This window comes from Xyrauchen texanus, chromosome 21, assembly GCF_025860055.1.
Source record: "Xyrauchen texanus isolate HMW12.3.18 chromosome 21, RBS_HiC_50CHRs, whole genome shotgun sequence".
Taxonomy (NCBI): Eukaryota; Metazoa; Chordata; class Actinopteri; order Cypriniformes; family Catostomidae; genus Xyrauchen; species Xyrauchen texanus.
In genome coordinates, this window is record NC_068296.1 from 11,851,383 (window position 1) to 11,871,884 (window position 20,502).

The 20,502-nt window shown below is 39.0% G+C and overlaps 1 protein-coding gene across 1 annotated transcript in view; it reads right to left on the minus strand.

Moving 5' to 3' along the window:
- Window positions 1–844: 844 nt before the first annotated feature.
- The window catches only part of si:cabz01090165.1 (uncharacterized protein LOC100333421 homolog), a 220,291-nt gene continuing 200,633 nt past the window's right edge, over window positions 845–20,502 (minus strand). Inside the window, exons 4-5 of the mRNA XM_052152996.1 lie at window positions 6,841–7,526; window positions 845–1,800 (exon numbers count right to left, since the gene is read on the minus strand). Of these exons, the coding sequence (XP_052008956.1) occupies window positions 6,977–7,526 (550 nt within the window). The 3' untranslated portion in view covers window positions 845–1,800; window positions 6,841–6,976. The remainder of the gene's footprint in view (window positions 1,801–6,840; window positions 7,527–20,502) is intronic.

Consider the following 20,502-nt stretch of genomic DNA (forward strand, 5'->3'; position numbering starts at 1 on the left):
CAGCATTTCTATACTATATACTGCATTTTGAAATAATACAAATATATTATTGATTAAAAAGATTATTTTTTGCAGAATTCACCTGGAAGCATTTCATCAAGTAATTTTACATAAGACAGTTCTATGAATCCCATCACAGCAATATTTGCTGTTAGTGTTTGGGCACCTGATCATTTTCAGTGTGGTCATAAGAGTGCTGGGCTGTAATACCATATTCAGTGACAGTACCATTATCAGGAGGTTTGAACACCACATCCACATCATTAAAAATGCAAGTCATCAAGCCAGGTCAAATGCAGTGAGCCAAGCTGAGACAACAGCATGATGCGCATGAGCAGTGACATCATGTGGCGATAAAAGTAATCACTGCTCTGTAACATTAGCATAATACGCCTTTTGCAACAAAACGTCAATGCATTTGTAAACATTCGACACTTCATAGCACACCAAGATATGTCCTCCCTGAAATATATAGAAAATATGAGTAATGCATGGGACTAAAAATCACTTAGTATAGAATTTTTAAATGGATCTCGTACGCTTGACTTGGCTCTGATGCTATCCACGGCACGAAAGATCTGTAGAATGAAATAAAAGCTGGAAAAAAGAACAAATTTGTCAAAAACACTTGATAAAGACACAATTCATAATATACTTCATTGTGGAAACAATCACATTGACTGGAACATAAGAAAATATCAGAAACAAATGGCAAATATGTTCAGTGATGCTGCTATTTGTGATAATAACCCATTTCTGGGCTAATGAAAAGTTATCTCACCAGCTTTGAAGAAAAATACTTTATTTATTTAGAAATCACATAGAGTACCTATGAAAGCATAAAATTCCATCCCATACTGTATATATTTTTTTATTATTATTTTCTCTTTAAAATCGAATGATTCAAATCAGAGATGGCTGGAGGTGTACTTCACATACAAATACGTACAGTCAATTGGAGGGGGAAAAAAGAACAGCATTTATTTTAGCAAGCCAAGGGTCAAAGAGGCCCACGGTATAGTTGCCATGCTATCCTGCTTCCAGATAGTCTGTTATCAGATATAGAGTTCTCAAAACTTTTTACCATCAATCCTTGTTGATACGTGAGATTCTGAATGTTTTAGTGCATTGTGATAATCAGTGTTTTGGTGGTCCCTGTCCTGTTTGACCTAATCTCCAGATCCAAAGAATACACTCCCCATGCTTGCTACTCAGATGAATATTGATTCATTTTGTTCAGTTTCCCAATAATGAGAGAGAGAGCCAGAGTCATTAACTGAGACAATATAGTTGAATCCATAATAAAGTGTTCCAGAGGGTCCACGAATGTTAACTCAATACAGACTCATCAATATTTAATTGAACTTTGATTAGACTGTATCCACATGAGCTTCCAGGAAAACCTTGAATCCATAGATGTCAATCCTTTGACACTGAACCATTGCGGAGATTGGCATCCTAAATCTATTAAACACTGATGTTTTATCATGATACTTTCCACATGTTTAGAAAAAAATAATGCAACATACTCCCAAAGGGATGTGTTTTCCTCCCTATTTCCATAAAATTGATCTGATGATTCTTCTCTTTTGGGCCAATAGCCTCTGGTTAAAAAAGAAAAAAAAAATCTTGCTCAAGAGGCACATAATATCCATGGACTAGGGATAGTCTTGCATAAGGAACTGAAGACAGAATGGCTGTTATATTTGCTTTCCACCCACATCTTGTCCTACTAATAGATTAGCTTCAATCCTGTTTAATCTGGCATTCTGCATCTTGCTTCCAGACTGAGAAGTTTTCCTTGAAAAACAACAGAGGCAAACATTATTATTGTAGCAGCATAAAATCTCAGATATGCATTTAAAGATAGTTAACCCAAAAATTAGAATTCTGGGTTCTTCTCAATACCCTAATTAATGCATTCTAATTTCCTCACTCCTCTGTTATCGAGCACCATCATCAACACCCGGAAACTGATAAAAGTCCACCATCATGAAGAACGTATCAATACCTTAAATGCATGAGGAGGCGAGGACAGGGAACAGAGGATGCACAGGGGATCCAATGTGGAAGACTTTTTGTTGAAACATCTGACATGCACAAATTCTCCTTTTCATTCACATTTGGCACAACACCTTTGCGGTTCAAATAAACCATAATTGTCACAAATTTCAACAGTGCATCTTGAATTATAAGGATTTATTATGAATTTGTAATTAATCAAATTTGAACAACATGATGGCAAGCACTCCGAGGTAATGTAGCTGCGCAAAGATGGCGATCTGAAGGGATGCTTGAGTAAGCAAGAATATTCCATTTTACAAATACATTTTCCTTTTTTTCCTCTGTCCTAGTTTCCTTTCCTTGCATTCTTTACTCATTTCCTAAGAGACTAGAGAACGGAAGCAAAAAGAGGAAGCAAAGAACGGAAACGATGATGCACAATTTCAGAAATGAGACGCACCCTGTCACTGTTTACTCACCTTTATGTTGTATCAAACCCACGTGAGTTTCTTTCTTCCATGGATCACATAAGATGTTAGGCAAAATATTAGTCTCAGCCATAATTTCCTTTCATTGCGTCTTTTTTCCATGCAATTAAAGTGAATGGTGACTGAAGCTGTCGGTACATAACTTTCTTTCTAACAACTCCTTTTGTGTTCCACAAAAAAAAAAAAAAAAAAGAAAGTCAAATGGGTTTAGAATGAAATGAGGGTTGGTAAATTTTTTGGGTGAACTGTCCCTTTAAAAAAGGTTTTAAGGTGCCCTCAGTCATTGTAATTTTAACCCTAAAAATGAACAGTACTTTTGAATAATGTTGACAGTGATGTACACTAACATGAGGTAAAGACTTTACTCATATCAGTAGACTAATAAAATCTGTTTAATTTTACATGGTGCTGGGCTGCCTCATGAGGGCCATCATGTTGAGATCACATAACCAGCCAAATGCTACTCACTTTATCTCTGTAACCTCTCTTTTATTGGACACTTTCACTCAATTAATAAATGAATCATTAATGTCTGCTAATGGCATGTTTATACAATGGCATCAGTCGCCAAAAACGATTGATTTCACATGACACTGCATCCACACAGCTAGGTGTCAGTATGTCCATGGCAACTGCAATATTGGCTAGTGCGTTTTAAAAACCTTTTTACCTTTCAGCAAAACAACATTAACTTCAAAGTAAATATTATTGAGGTCTGAGCTGACTTGCAAAAATATCTCATTAAAGATCTCAGGAAAAGCTGACAGATAGTGCACCCTTGCAGAATACATTCCATATATGATAAAATGGCTGCTTTAGGATTATCACTGTGTACATTTTGAAGATGCCCCTTCACTGCAAGCATTATCACACTAAATGATTCGTGACCCTCAATATCAGGAGGAAAAGACTAAAGGATACACAAGCAATTATCCATACCACATTAGCTGACTAAGCATAAACAGATAGCGCTAATGTCTACACATAGCGTATGCAAATTGGATATTTTACGACTTCATTACCTTTATTCTCCAACAACCATCAATTGCCAGAGGGAGAAATTGCTCTCAAATTGAATGTAGAGCTAACAAACCCAATCGCCAACAAGGATGAGGTTTGATATGTTGCGGTTAGCTATCTGCAGAGAGTTTGCTAATGCTAGGCCTCATTCACATGCCTATTTTTAGCGCAGCATGCCCTGCTGCAGTCTGGAGGGATACTGGTTCTGCTTTCAGCAGGGTGGGAGGAGAGAGGCTGCGTCCCATTTTCTATGGCACACAAAAATAGTTGTAATTTCTACCATAGGTCTGCTGACTTTCAACAACATCCCACCACACAGATTAGCCGATTTGTCTCAATACCTGTGACACCACCCCTTTTACCCTTTAATCTCTATCTTTAAACCCCCATCAAAACACTCATACCTGCCCTTTTTCTTCCATCATAGCACCTTTCCCTATCTACATAGCTCTTTTGCCCTATATCTCTATTTGGTGTCTCTTCCCCAAGCTTGTTTAAGCTGAGCAAAAGACAGTTTGAATCAGTTTGAAGTTGGATAGGAAAAGCAGTGCATTTAAATTTGTTATTGTGCTACAATTTTGGAAATAAGGGAATAGGCATCTAAGGAGAAACATCAAACACCTCAATATTTTCTACCCAGAAATGGTGACAGGGCCTGTGGGGCATTTTAAAATGAAATTGAGTTTTGGATATATTTTTTATTTATTTATATTTCTTTTGGTCAAAAACAAAAAGAAAAATGTTTTTAAAGTCTTTCAACCTGTTCAGATCATAAATCTTTGTTCACCTAGTTGTACAGGCAGAACATTTCTCTGGTCCAAAAGCCAAAAGCAACCATTTTAAGTTTTTCTTACAATGACCCTGATGGACACTGACTGCCCTTTAACTCTCAGTCTTGCAGTATCCAATTTCTACCTCTTGAAGGTGCTATTTCCTGTAGAACCTCTTACCACTAGTGCTTTCATCCTTGCCCATTCAGGGTTCTTAAGAGGAGACCTCGATGCTATTTAACCAAGACCAATTAACTGAGATGGGTCTCCAATGTCATCTGTTGAATCTGAGAGCTGAGGTGGTCTACTGCTGGTTGTTATCCACGTAGCTTTCAGCATGAGGAAGCTGACCAACCTATATTTTGCCACCAAAATATGGTCAGGCTCTGAGTGTAATATCAAATAGTGCCTCAAGCACTGTGTGCTTATGATTGGTCTAATACAGAGGTCACCAATTAGCAGATGGTTCCATCTGAACTGCTAAATAATGACAACGTTTGTCCTATCTTAACATTTCTACAGTTTTAGTGAGCAGTGCATCAAAACACATGGCGCTATACCACAAGCAATCAGGGGTGATCGGTGCCATATCATCTTTTTCCTCAAGCACCGAACACGCTTCATTTCCTGCTCCGTGCATGTTGCCTCTCTCCCTCGCGATACACATGAGGCGTCACATAAAGCCTGATTAGGCTACATAGAGTTCCAGGCACGGTTATTTTAACAACAGCAGCGGAGACACAGTGAGCAGCAATGTAGATGGAGACTGGCATCTTTCGCTAAAACACACTGCAGAAAATGAGATTAAGGCAAAGTTAAACTGTTGTCATCTGTCTGATAAATGATTTGTAATGGTTCAGCTAAAGCAGGTTTGTGACAGTAAAGTTCACGTCACCTTTTTAGATTAACGTCTTTTCCATCAAAATTTTGATTTATTAATCAGCATGTTTTGTGCCTTTCATGACAAACAGTTTTTTGATTTAATTTCAATTTTGAACTCTATGAAATATATTAACTTAATATTTTGGTAGAAAAGATCCCTCACACCCCACTGCTTTGGCTTTGTCTCTGTGCCAGCGTCCTCATCTCTGCTTTGAAGAGACTGATTTTTCTTTTACAAAGTACTATTGCTGCCAACATGAAAAGATTTTATAACTATTAAAAAAACGATTTCAAAGCCAAAAAGCCAATTTCAAAAAATTAAGTTATTTTTTTAGGGACCTTTGCTGGGAACGAAATGTAGAGACTGGCCCTCTTGAAACTTTAATTGAACACCCCTGGTCTAATAGGAAGGTAAATAGACCCAACATGGCAATAAGTGGCAAGGTGAACTGAAATGTTGTTTTCTACATTCCATTTCTTTCATCTGCTGAAAAGGCCAGCATAGCTGGTTGCCATCATTGCTGTTGTAATGCTAGTCTCCAGCATCAGACACGGGGAGGAGATGGACCACTTGTAGAAAAATGGATAGGAGAAATTGAAATGCTCAATATAGCACCTGCAGGAATGGAGGTCATGCCTGTCAGCTAAAAGAGCCAATCACATTTTATATTAGAGTAGGTGTACTTTAGAAGGCCTACTGGACTTGTCTGAAAATAGATATTTTAAGTGTGATTTGAGCTAAAGAATTTGTTATATATTTATGATACCACTGTAATCACACCCATTTTGGAGATTTTGGAGCTGCACTTGTATACTTCGAAAATAGCTGCCTGGAGACATTATGGACATGGCCACTAAGTGAACCGACTTAAAGGAACTTTGCTATTACTTACATAGAGAATAGCTGCCAAGAATATCTGCCCAAGATGGCTATGCTGGGCCACCAACAAGACCAGCACTAACCAGCATGAATCATGGTTCCTGGTATATGATGTTCTTTACAACAAGGTCATTCCAGTCTCTTGCTCTTGCAAATTTTATAACAATTGCTTATTCCCAACATTTGTGACATGTGGGTGTGGGCCAATGTAGCTGCTGCTAAAATAAGTGGGTTGTTTTTTCCCTCTCACTTGGACTCCAATACTGTGATAAAGTGGTAATTTAACTATAAGCAAAGCAAAAAAGAGATACTTAAGTGCATGGCTTGCACCTCACAATAATAATAATAATAATAATAATGTGCTATTTTCCATGCAGCAGGGAAATGCATAACATACAGATAAGCATAATGTGCTGAAATGTGCCGCATTAGGGGAACTGTTGGACTTTGTTTCCCATTGAAAGCATCCCAGATAGGCACAGTTTTTATCCTTTTTGCAATTCAAAGGCATACTATTGCACTAAACAATGTGTGTCAACCTACCAATTTGAATAGAGTCCCTTAAGCGATTTTAAGTGTACTGTACTGTTTTTGAAATCTTTATGGCCCATTGCCCTGACAAAGAGAGATAACATATTCAGTATGCCTGTAATGTATCTATAATAGGGGTTCTAATTAACAGAACTGGAACATCTCCACATCAGCACTGTAGTGTGTGGAGATTCTATCATGCTGACAACAGTTGCCTAGCAACAAACCTCAACAGATATGACAAGAGAAAAAAAATCATCCTCACCTTGGACAGGATATAATCCTCAATATGGCAGCAGGACCCAAATAAAATAAAAAAAGGAAAAGAAAAGAAAAAATTGAAAAAGAAAATAGGTTGTGGTGTGAAAAGGATGGGAGGGAAGTGGGATTTGAACCCTGTGTTATTGTGATATGGAGTCTTCCTCTTTTACTGATTTTCCGTATTCTGGGTTCAAATCCACCACAGTGGTCCCTTTTAGTGCTCCGTAACCCCCCTCTAGGCCATGGGACCCTTCTTGTCTATCTGACCCGAGAGGGGCGTAGGGCTTGTTGGCCGAGCCAGAGGAGGAGGATGACCTGGGTGGAGGGGCCGATGCCGCCCCCTGCTGGCCACCGTTGGTCTGAGAACAAACGTTGCTGACGCGGGCAGCCTTCTGCTTGTAGTGCTGGCTGTGAAGTTTATACTTCATCAGAAGTATGAAAATGAAGACAAGGACTGACGCCACAATAATCCCACCGATTACAATTATCATGGTGCCACCCAGGAACTGGTCATGGATTGAGCGACAGTGGTGGAACTCGCGCTCTGTAGTAAAGGACACACAACCGACCAATCGTGTAGCAGTGAGAGCTGTGATGCCATCATCGTAGACAGCCAAGATGCAAAGCTCGTAGTCCCGTGATGATGCCAGGTCACTCAGTATGAACAACTTATGGGAGGCTGGAATCATCCTGAGAGAGTGTTAGAGAGAGGAGAGGTGTTAAAAGCCAGGAACAAAAAACAAGGCCTTTTCCTGACTTTTAAAAATGATCAGCTGTCAGTTTTACACATGTTACATTTAACAGATGTAATCATCAGTATATCATGTATTTCAATACATGCCAATGCTAGTAAATATACAGTCACTGAGCACTTTATTAGGAACACCTGTACACCTACTTATTTATGCGATTATCTAATCGGCCAATTGTGTGGCAGCAGTGCAATGCATACAATTATGCAGATATGGGTCAGGAGCTTAAGTTAATGTTCATATCAACCATCAGAATGGGGAAAAATTGATCTAAGTGACTTCGAACTGTAGCATGATAGTTGGTGCCAGATGGGCTGGTTTGAGTATTTCTGTAACTGCTGATCTCCTGGAATTTTTACACACAACAATCTCTAGAGATTACTCAGAATGATGCCAAAAGCAAAAAATTATACAGTGAGCAGCATTTCTGCAGATGTAAATACCTTGTTGATGAGAGTGGCAAGACTGGTCTAAACTGACAGAAAGGCTCAGATGGTAACTCGTACAACTAAAGTGAGCAGAATAGCATCTCAGAATACATAACAAGTCCATGTCTGAACATAGTGTTCGTAATAAAGTGCTCAGTGAGTGTATAACCATACTTCACTGTCATAATCAATAACTTGACCATGTTGAGTGTTTTATCTAATCTCAAGGATTATAACTGCTTTCTAGGTTTACTTTGAATATAGTTTTAGCACATGCATTGAATGACTGCATTGAATTTTACAGCATGTTCTGTTACACAGAAATATACACAAAAAATATCAACACATTTAAAGCATTGCAGAATTCGTTGTAGTTTATTGAACATACATTGACCTTTTTGACTGTTTGACCTCATTGACCAATTTGTCTCTGTTGTTTTTCAAACAAGTTTCATAATGCAGGTGGCCTAGATAGCTCAGCGAGTAAAGACGCTGACTACCACCCTTGGTGTTCGCAAGTTAGAATCCCAGGGCGTGCTATGTGACTCCAGCCAGGTTTCCTAAGCAACCAAATTGTCCCAGTTGCTAGGGTGGGTTGAGTCACATGGGTTAACCTCCTCTTGACCACTATAATGTGGATTGCTCTGCGTGGGGGTGGGTGGTGAGTTGTGGGTGGATGCCGCGGTCGATGACGTAAAGCCTCCACACGTGGTATGTCTCCGCAGTAACATGCTCAACAAGCCACGTGATAAGATGCGTGGGTTTGATGGTCTCAGACGCATAGGCAACTGAGATTCATCCTCCGCCACCCAGATTGAGGCGAGTCACTACACCACCACGAGGACTCATTGGTCATTCCAAATTGGGGAGAAAATTTGGTTTTAAAGTGACATCACTGACGGGGCTTCTCAGTGCTTTCCGCAAATATCCAACTAATCAACAATGAAATTTGTTGTTGATGATTTCCATTATCGATTTTATCGATTAGTTGTTGCAGCCCTAATTGTGATTTTTTTTTTTTTACCAAACAACTGTTTATTAAAAGGTTAAAATAACAAGATTAATGAAAAGTCAAAGTTGAGACAAAAGAAAAGTTCAACTCAAAGCCTCCACTAAATTGAATTCAGGCCAGATAGTTGCCAAAAAATGCACAGTGTTTACAATATTAGCCATCTTGTCCAAAGGGAAACAAGTGTCAGGACAGATTTAAGTGTAATATGTCCCCAGTGCCATCTGCAGATGAAAGAGGGTATGTGTGTGTGCCCCAGGGATGCCAGCTTTATTCTGTATTTTCACACATCATCATAGAATCACACAAGTTACACTATATTCACTAACAGGTAAGATCAGCTATCTGAAGTCAACACCAATAAAAAAATCCAAATCCTATACACTTTCTAAATGCTTGTTATTGGTCTAATGAACAACTCAGCATGTGAACTCACAAGTAATGGCTTTAGCCATACTGGCAGACAACAATAATATTATCTCAAATCTGTCAAACTCTTTTACATTAAAATAACAACATGATCACACAGGAAATACATTTCATCCGAATGTTCATGTACTTTGAAATCGACTCCATTCTGCTGAATTATTGACAAGTGCCATCTCCCATTAGACATGTTGTATCAATACAACTAAGCCCACCTTTAGCTATGGTGCTACAGTGCATTGCAAGAGCAACCTCAGAGACATGGATTTTGGTCCATGGAAACCAGAAAGTAATTACATTCCCATAAACAAGGGTAAATGCAACTTGGAGGTAGCATTTTCACTTTAAAATTACTACAAATATTTACTCAATTGAATGTTAGGTGTAGGGTTGGGGTTTGGGTTAGTGTGTATGTTTAAAAAAATGCTGTATTACATCACTTACAACTGAAAATACTACTCGCTTTTGGTGCCACCCTGTGGTAATTTCACCCAGAAACTGAAGCTCACATGTGCTTCAGCCATTGGAGGCAGTGGTTTGAATTTTGGTAAGCACAGACCGATTTCAGTAGCAGAACTTTTGACCAACTGTTGACAATTCACAGTGCGATCAGTCAGAAAAAATTTACAAAAACTATTTTATGCAAAATCATAATTTTTTTTATTTTTTTATTGCTGATGTGTGAACGTAGCCAGTCATTGAGTATGCACAGTTTTTTTTATAAGAAACTCCAAATGGCCAGACTTATGCTAGACATTGTTTTATTTTAAATAATGACATTTGGCTCATCTAGAAGTATTTTAAATATTTAAAATTACAAATGTGCTGATCTTACTGAGATTAAACACTTTAAACATTGCACAATACATTTCCCACATAAGCACCACAAGAAAGTGTACAATTAATTTCAAGATTAGAATGTTTAGTTAATTTTTTTGTCAAATCTATGGAAATGAGATCCCCAGCCCTGTAAGCAGGAGTATAATGTATTTTTCTAAGTCTGCTGAAGTTGTATGAAGCATACATTATTCAGAAAGGGTCTGTTCAGTTCTCTCTACTTACATCTCTCCCCAGCACTGCAGTACGCTCTAGTGCACTGAGGTGATAAGATGAAGGCCTGAATAATGCGGTGCGGCTTGCCCCAGGTGACATGCTGTGTGTGTGTTATATGTTTGTATGACCGTGAGCATGGCCGCATATTTTTGCATTTGACCCCATGTGAAATTGTCTGGTTCTTTTTGTGTGTGAGTTTGACTCTGAGGGTAATGGTGCATGAGTGTGTGTGTGTGTGTGTGTGTGTGTGTGTGTGTGTGTGTGTGTGTGTGTTGTGTGTATGGTGTGCATGGTAGCAAATGCTTGCATACTATGGATAACACTTTTTTGATAGACTAATGGAACACGTCTAGGTTACTAGTGTAACCTCCGTTCCCTGATGAAGGGAACGAGACGTTGTGTCGAAGAAACGACACTAGGTGTCGCTCTTGAGAGCCTCACGCATCTCTGAACTTGAGAAAAGGCCAATGAGAAATTGGCAGACAGAATTTGCATGTCTCGCTTCTGGACATACGGGTATAAAGGGAGGGAAATGCGTCTGTCCATTCAGGATTTTGCCTGAGGAGCCGAAAATGAGGTTCGGCCATAACAGTGGCTCAGTTCAGCGATGTGGCCGGAAGGACACAACGTCTCATTCCCTCCATCAGTTAATGGAGGTTACAATAGTAACACTGTGTCAGACTGCACGTCCCTTCCCCAACGCCCCATAAAATTCATAACATAACCTTCTGGTTCCCTACACCCCGATATGGGGGAACAAGGCGACATGCCAAGCATGGGAGCAAGCTTCGCCAACCACGCCTTTTCTCCCTCTGTGTTTCTCACATTCTCGCATAGGTAGTTGAGTATGCGAATGCCCACTTCCTCTGGCAAAGGCTGCCTCTGCGACCCTCGTGAGGACGCAAGGTGACAGGGACACGCCGAAGGGGAGGACCTTGTACTGATACGCCTGGCCATCGAACGTGAACCGTAGAGAGGGTCTGTGTCGAGGCAAGACAGAGACATGGAAGTACGCGTCCTCAGGTCTACCGCTGCAAACCAATCTTAATGCCGGACACAAGTTAAGATGTGTCTTTGCGTGACCATTTTGAATGGGAGTTTGTGCAAGGCCAGGTTGAAAACTCACAAGTCCAAGATCGGTCGTAAGCTGCCGCCTTTCTTAGGTACGATGAAGTAAGGGCTGTAGAGACCCTTCTTCATCTCAGCTGGGACAGGCTCTATCGCGTCTTTAAGTAGAAGGATCGCAATCTCCGCACGCAGAGTGTTGGCGTCTTCACTGTGCACTGAGGTAAAGCGGACGCCGGCAAAAAGAATCGCGTAGCCAAGTCAGATGGTCCTGGGCAACTAGTGTGACAGGTTGGCCAATGAAAGCCACGCGTCCAAGCTCCATGCGAGGGGCACTAAGTGGACGATCATTTTCAACGTACCTGGCGAAGCTTTGCAGCGGGGCGGCCAGGTAGTGTGGCGTCGGGAGACAAAATCGCATCCCGAGGATCTGGTGCTGAGAGAAGACTCAGGCACTCACCATGCTCTACACACCCAGCAGGGGGCGTGTAGTGACTGAGGAGGAGGTCCCATGTAGGCGTCCTCTGGACTTGTCAGAACCGACTGGCCGGGGGCAGCCGCCGTGGGTCCAGAGGCGGGGGTTCCGCATCTGGGGTACCGGGACTGCTGAAGTGTGACGCCGGGTTGCCATGAGAACGGCATTTGCAGGCCAGGTGACCCAGGGACAGAGGAAATTGCTCTATTATTGAGAATGTGAGAACTGCAGCCCGAAGGGGGTGCGGCACAGAAAATACCTTTAACTGAAGGTTCTCTTCACAGCCCTCCACCGGGGGAAGGAGTGGTCAGCTTACCAGCTCCGGAGCAAACGTCTCATTCCCTTGGTCCTCCATCTCAGGAACGCTTGGGAGCCTACCAGGTCCTCGAGGATGGCGCTGGGGCTGGGGCTGAGGCGAGCTGCTCTCACCTCGAGCCCGGACGGAAGCAAATCGAGCCCGCTGTATGCCCCAAATTGCCTTCATCGCCAGCTGCGCCGGCCACAATCCCGTAGGAAGGAGGCGAGGCGCGGAGGGCGGCTGAAGTGGCTTTCTTCTCTTTTTGAGGGAAGAAAGCTGCGACATCAACGTTGCCATGGCTATGTTCTCGCACTGAGAACATGAACATTCATAAAACGCTGCCTGCGTGTGATCGCAGCCCAGGCACACGAGGCAGCTCTTATGACCGTTAGAAGTGGAGAGAAATTCAACTGCATCCAGGAACTACACAGGGGCGTTTAAAAACATCTTTTAAAAGAGGCGTCCTGAAAAGGACGTTCAACACCAGCTGTTTATTGCTCTTATATAAAAATAAACGCTGTCGAAGCGCCCAGGGGCAAAGCTACACTGCTGTGCAGAGAAGGAGAAAGCCGCTGATATGGCCGTAGATCCAACAGCATATGCTCATAGAGATGAAGTGAACAGTCTTGTGAATAGCAGCTCGCTGATCACACAACCGGTCGGCTCCGAAGAAAATTTCTGAATGGACAGACGCATTTCCCTCCCTTTATACCCGTATGGCCTTTTCTCAAGTTCAGAGATGCATGAGGCTCTCAAGAGAGACCCCTAGGGTCGCTTCTTCGACAGAACGTCGAAGTGAGCGACAGACAGGGAACATTAGAATACATATTTACCGGATAATCACACATGAGCATTTATCAAAGATTTAATACATGCAAATACTGAGCCATGCTTTAGTGTCATAATCAATAACCAAAGCATGTAAAATCCTTTAATCCAGTCCCAAGTATTAAAGTGAATACTAAGCATATTTTAAATGTAACAGTAAATCAGTTTGGTCTTAGCATCTCAGGCCAGACTTTGTGCTCTGGCCCACATCACTGCAAAATGCATACTGTACATCAACTAATTTACAGTCCCATGGGAGGGTAGAGTGGATGAAGCTTACGAGCACAAGAGGCTATGTTTTGCTGATATGGCAGTGGAAGCACAACAACTGGGCTGGAAAAAAACAGAGTCTGTCCTATAGAGGTGGAGAGCAGAGATTATATAGCCACAGTCACCATTTGACTCCACCTAAATATTTTTTTTTTATAGACTAATGGCAAGTTTAAACAGTAAAAGCAATTATGAAACACAAAATGATGTAAACCTGTAGAAGGTAACATACAAACATATGAAACCATTGTTTTAATCAGAAGAAATTGTAATAAAAAAATAAAACAACATGAAATACATGTGATAACATGCCCCGATAAAACTGTGACAACCTGCCACAACCTGACATTTATGAAAAATGTCCTTGTCCTGAAAACGTAAAGTCCACCCAGTAGTGGTTTTAACCACCACAAAATTGCATGGGGCCCTGGACGTTGGGTCATTGAACTGTGTCTTGATTTTATTTATTTTTCAGCACTGGTGTCACAAAGATTTAACGTTCTGAACAAGATCAGGTTGCAAAGATGGGACTGTTACAATTATTCCAGATTGTTCTTCAAAAAGTAAATTTCAGCACTTGATAAACTATGTTTTCTTCCTTTCTGGTCTATTTTGCAGAGAGGCCACCACGCGTTGTATGTTTATTGTGTTAGTTATGAATGTTGCCTACAATGCTTACACAAAATACAGCCTCAGTGTCAGAGTATAAGCTACAGATGAAAGTAAATAAGACCAGAATATATTACTATTGTATACAACAAATCTTCAAAGTAATACAAAAACTGTATCATATTATAATGGCAAACTGGGCAACAATAAATAATTGTTGGGTTATAAAATTAATAAATAACTGAATAACAAAATGTTACTGGGTGAAAGCAGTAGGTTTTGCACACCCTGTTCAAAACATTTTTTGTATAAATATAAATAATTTTTAGGGTAAATATTTACCCTAACATGTATTAATTATCTTTAACTAGATTTTTATTTCATTAAACGATTTGAATGTACTTGGCTACAATGGTTGATAACATTTATTTTAAATCATAAATTAAAATTCATCCTATGTAATTTTCGAAGCAAACATTCTCAAAACGATTTCCGAGGCCCCAAGCAACCGACCATGCTGGGGTCTCAGAAATCGTAATCCCACCAATGAGTCTACCTTGATTATATCGTTGACCCTTTAATGTAATCCTGTGTTGTTTAACCTTTCATACGCACATTCAAACCAATGTGATTACACTATGCTGGGCTCAGAGGCGAATGATCATACTGGTGCGATCTGTATTTGTGCTGTTGTTTACAAGCAAAGAGGGACTGAAGCTGTTGTCATAATGAACCAGCTGCTCAAATAGTCTTTTCATCATCCAAATAACTCAAACAATCACTAAAAAAAAGTTTAAAGGCGTTACAGTTGGAGCTGTCTGTTTTGATGAAACAACACAGCCATGTTTTCTGACATCAAACAAAGAATATACAAACTAGTCAGTCCACTTGAGCCTTCTCCCATTATGTCTGTCAGTCACTCTAACCACTAAGTGGAAGGGCTAGGATTTAAGAACCTTCTATGCTTCTATGCTATGATGAAGTCAGAATCCCATGCAGTATTACAATGCAATAAATATGGCGACGCATATAGCCGGCAAGTACGTTAGCGATCACATCTTATCTATCATAATCAAACATTATAAGCATCTAAAAACCACATTATATGTTTGATAACATATAATATGATGTTCAGCGCATCTGCTGTGAAGTTTATTAATGCCATTTGTTTGAATTACATTGCTCATTACAGGACTCATGCTGGGGATCTGTCAGTACAGTTGACACTAATTTACACTTGTATATCTATAAGCTTTTACACAAATTTGATGATATTGGAATTTTGTCTTGAGGATAAAATGCACAATCGTTAACCTAATTACAACAGTTTTGAACTAGGTATTTCAATCCAACATACAGTACAAAACCACTGCAAACCAGCATTAGTGCAAAACCTTAAAGTTACTGAGATACAGACCTGTCAATTAATTCAATAAGTGGTAAGTTTCGGATAGTTTTAGCTTCGCACTGTTACAGTGGCATGTGCTAATGAGCAGCCATCTCTCACTTGATGGATATATACTGAGCAAAATCCTTCTCAAATCTGGCAGCGATGGGTCCTTTAGAGCTGCAGAGGGTCGGCCTTGTTGCACCCTGTCTCAGAGCTGTCACTGTAAGTAATGTGTATGTGTGTGTGTTGGGGTGGGAGTCTCTAGCTTTTCTGAAGATATGTCACTTGGCATAGAGACCCTGCCTTCTCACTGTCATATGAAGGAGCTAGTACAGTTTAATTACCCACTTAAAGACCAGCTTAAATTAAAGATGTAAAAAAAAACATGCAAATAGAGTGGGACATGATAAATGGAGAGAAAGAGAGAAAGAGAAAAAGATAGAGAGAGAGATCACAAAAAAAAGTTATGTTCCAGAGTTCTGAAAATGAGCAGCTTGCACTCTTCTTCCTGTCATAAGGCCACAACTGCATTTATGTCCATTTCTGGAAACTTTGTGACACTGCCACCATTGTGTTCTGATAATTCCCTCTCCAGAGCCTATTTAAAATCAAGTGGTAATACAGCATAACATTTCTCAGAAATTCATAACGATTTTACTCCAATCCTTGTTGCAACATCTAGAGTCAACCACTCATCCATGTCCAGAAAACGTGACACCTTGGTGAGACCTGCTTTTACTAGTGCAGTTCTCATTGAAAACTCTTTGCTGGTAGCATGGGGTTATAAATGATGGGTTCTTCTTTGCCCCAAAATCGCTTTACAAATCCTTGTGTAAAGTAGTTAGTGAAAACCCTCCATACTCTGAGGATGTGTCTTTTATAAAGAAAACTTTAAGAAGCCTGTAACCTGAAAGCAGCTACATTCAATATCAATGAGCCATTGTCCTCCTTTACAGATTGGTATAGCACTGCTGCTCTCAGCCAGTGCTGCCCAGACCAGAAATAATTCAACCAGATGTCTTTGAATGTCATTCACAAGGCTCTTTGGAGGATCCAGAATAGCCATTGCATGCCAAAGTGAAGATCCAAACGGGCTGTTATCAGTTTTGTATTTATTTATATAGACATGAGACACTGAATATGGTTAAAAAAGCAAAGACAGTCAAAACACACTAAAATGCTAAAAACATATACCACAACCATATATAGGTATAACTGTAGAAATATGTATTCATTTTGAGAGATATTTGTATCTGTAAAACTTTGGATTACATTTTAAAATAATACTTTATAATCAAGATTGTTTCTACTGCTAAACTTCTAAATCAACATGTTGGACGTAAACTCAGTTTGAAACACGAGAAACTAGTTTCAACAAATCAAACGTGCACTGAGATATTATTAATACAGAAATAACATGTGTTTACTTTCCTGTCAATTGCTTTAAGAGATCATCTGCCAAGAAGTTGAATGCAAACGTAAATATATTCCATCTGACACAAAATCTTCCACTTCTATAAGTCTTTATTTGGCACCATGCACACTGTGCCTGCAGCAGTCTTTCTCCAAGAGATAACTTCAAATTTAACCTGTCATTTCAATTCAAAGTTTACACCGTATTTTCTCACCCTGGTCTCAGTTTCTCAGACACCTGATCTAACTCAACCTTACCCTAACCCAGCTCACTGTCAACGGCGTGTCCATTGCATACATTCTTAATTGATTCTGAAAGTCATTCGGATTACTCTCCAGCTCTATAAACCAAAGAAGTCTCCGTGCTTTTTCCATAATTAATAGCAAAGTGCTTTCTGTATGTATCCTTTCTTCTCTCTTAATCTATCCACAGGGATTATTGCAGGAGTTAATTACATCCTTACAGATCCCTTCAAGGAGAAATCAAGGTAGTAACTGGTGGTGAGGCCATGGCTGAATGTTAAAAAGGAAAAATTATGTAGTCATTTATGTATGGTATAATCCCTGAGACAAGCATCTTCATATACAATAAAAAATATAAGAAAAAAAGGTCATAAAATAATAGGCAACGTAAGACAAGGCCTGTCTTCTCCATGTATTATAAAGAAAAGGATTCTGTTCTGAAATACAGACATACTTCAAAATCAATGTGTTTTTTTCCTTAATTGTAATCTTTCAGGACTTGACTTGCAATTTTAATTGTTATTTTGTTATTATTGTCTTCTTCCTGAAAATAACTAGTAGAGTGATTTATTGAAGGATGACAATACAACTTGTAGTGGTTCATGCTTAAAAAAAAAAACAGTTTGAATTATATCAGACAAAATCTGACTGAAACTATTACCATGGCAGCCAATCTTCCTCTGCGAAAATGAAATTTTTTCAAGGGCTTTTCTGACACATTGAGCATGTATCTTAACCCTTGTGCATCCTTGTGGACATTTTTGGCTTTTTCAGTTTTGTTTTTTTGATAACTTTGTCTGTGTTAATGCTAACTGCATAAAATTTTCATTGGAATTTTAGTGAATTTTTATTGGAATTTTAATATTTCACCCTATTTTCTTTAAAAAAATATTTTTTGCACTAGTTACACAAAATACTCCCTCTTAGCGTCGTTTTGGACAAAAATGGCACATTGAAACCCATTAAAACTGCGATTTTTAATCCCAGTGCCATTTAACTATAAAATTATGCAATCTTGTTTAACATGCTTTCATTATGTTGGCAAGGCTTCAAAATGTACATTTTAAATATTTTTTATCAGATCGTGCCATTTTTTCAGGTTTGGCATATCATCGCTTTTGTTGTTGTTTTCTGCTGTTTTTGGCTTATGCATATTATAGAGCCAATTAGATACATTATGAATATATAATTGTGTGAGTGTGTTGGTATGGATTTCAGAGTGTGGTTTGTATGTGTCTGAGGCTCTAATAATAAAAATAAAAAAATTCTGTTTAGCATTTATTAAATTGAAAATAATTATAATTATTATATTTTTTATAAAAAACAACAGTGGCATTATGTAAACAAACCGGCGTTTAAAGTGTTAAAATTCTGAAAATAAATGAATGTTTGGTAATTATGATTAGAACTGATGCTGGTTAAAATATAAGTCAGTGAAAGTAGAAAAAATATTATTCTATAATATTTTTATGACACTTTTTGACATGGCCATTTTTGTCCATTATGGACCTAAGTGGTAGCTTTTTTTAAATCTGATACTGCATAAAAAATATGAAAGCATCAAAATGAATGTTGTTGTTAATCATTGACATATCCGAGGCTCTAATACTCAAAGAAAAAAAATTCTGCTTAGCATCTATTAAATTGAAAATAATTACTATTTTTAATTTTTTCCTAAAACAACAACAGTGGCATTATGTAAACAAACCAGCGTTTAAAGGGTTAAAATTCTAAAAATGAATGAATGTTTGGTCATTATGATTAGAGCTGATGCTGGTTAAAAAAATTATGTCAGTGAAAGTGGAAAAAAATATAAATCTATAATATTTTTATGACAGTTTTTGGACATGGCCATTTTTGTCCATAATGAACCTATGTGTAACTTTTTTTAATTGATGCACAAGGGTTAAAACAGCTTGTCCTGTTGAGTAGGATCCATTAATTACCAAAAGAATCCATTTAGTATTGCCATACTTCATACATTGCATTCATGACATTATTGTGTACTTGTTGGGTTGTGGCAGTCATATAGGGCCATTTGTATTCATCAGTGGATTTTCAATGTATCAGCTACTATCGGAATAGAATTCTGCCATAAGCCATTAAAAGCCGTAGTCTCAGATGCCAGGCTTTCTCTTTAAACAAAAACAGCATCCATTTGTTTATCTAATGCAGAAATACCCAGATTAAAAAAAAAAACATTTCGGGGGATAGACCATCCAGGATATTCTATAGAAAGCTGGAATAGTCATTTGAGCCATTTGAAAAGATGACATTGTCATCTGGACCATCCAGAGGTTTACTATAGTTTTGAAATACATGGAATCAGCATTACACATTTTCTATTTATGGTTTTCCATAAACAAAGCTCATTGTAAAAAGACATGCTAGTAATATGGGCTTCAGAAATCATTCTTATTAATCAAGAAATCATTAGTATTCTGGACATTGGTAAATTGTGAGTTGCCCATGCTAGTGGTCCAACTCAACTGGTTGGTTACAACAAAGAAATGGTATCGCAGGTCTGATCTGATGTAGCCAGCAGGGTTAAATGAAAATAGTAAAATTTAACTAACCATGCAATAGATAGTAAATAAAATTATATTGTTTTCCTATTCAGCCAAACTGGAGATTTAATAATTGCTAAATAACAATAGCATATACTGATATATATATATATATATATATATATATATATATATTGTATATGCATTATGACAGGAGATATTTGCTTCCTTTTATGGTGTTTTAACAGACACAATGTTTAGAGGAGCACACTGGAATAAAATAGATCTGGATATGTGACTATTTTCACCACTCACGCAAAAAAAAGTCTGCACTGTCAAATACAATTGACAACTCTATGTAAAACACATTAACAACTCCTTTTAGACCCCTTTCACACCATTCAGTAGGATTAAATGGGCTAATGACAATGTAGATTACCTGCAGGGTTCCAGCATCTTCTGCTGTTCTCCAGTGGCTAGTGCACTATCAAACACACAATTATGCAGAGACACTGCACTGTTGCCCTGACAGAACCTTGGAGACTGTGCATATTAGGGTTTCCGTTAGCTGGAAATGTGCTGCCATGGAGGACTTTCCTGACTGTTTGCGAAGTTCAAAAGCAGCCTGCATTATTCCCATCTCGCGTGCCTGTTTAAAACTCTTCCTTTAGTGCATCCTTGATTAACGTTGATTAACAGGTGAGCAGATCCCTAGAGATTATGGGGGTGGCTGTTGCTTATGGATCAGCTGTGGCTCAGGTGGTAGAGCAGGTTGTCCACTAATCGCAGGGTTGGTGGTTCAATTCCAGGCACATATGTGTCCTTGGGCAAGACAATGAACCCCAAATTGCTCCCAATGGCAGGCTAGCGCCATGCATGGCAGCTCTGCCATCATTGGTG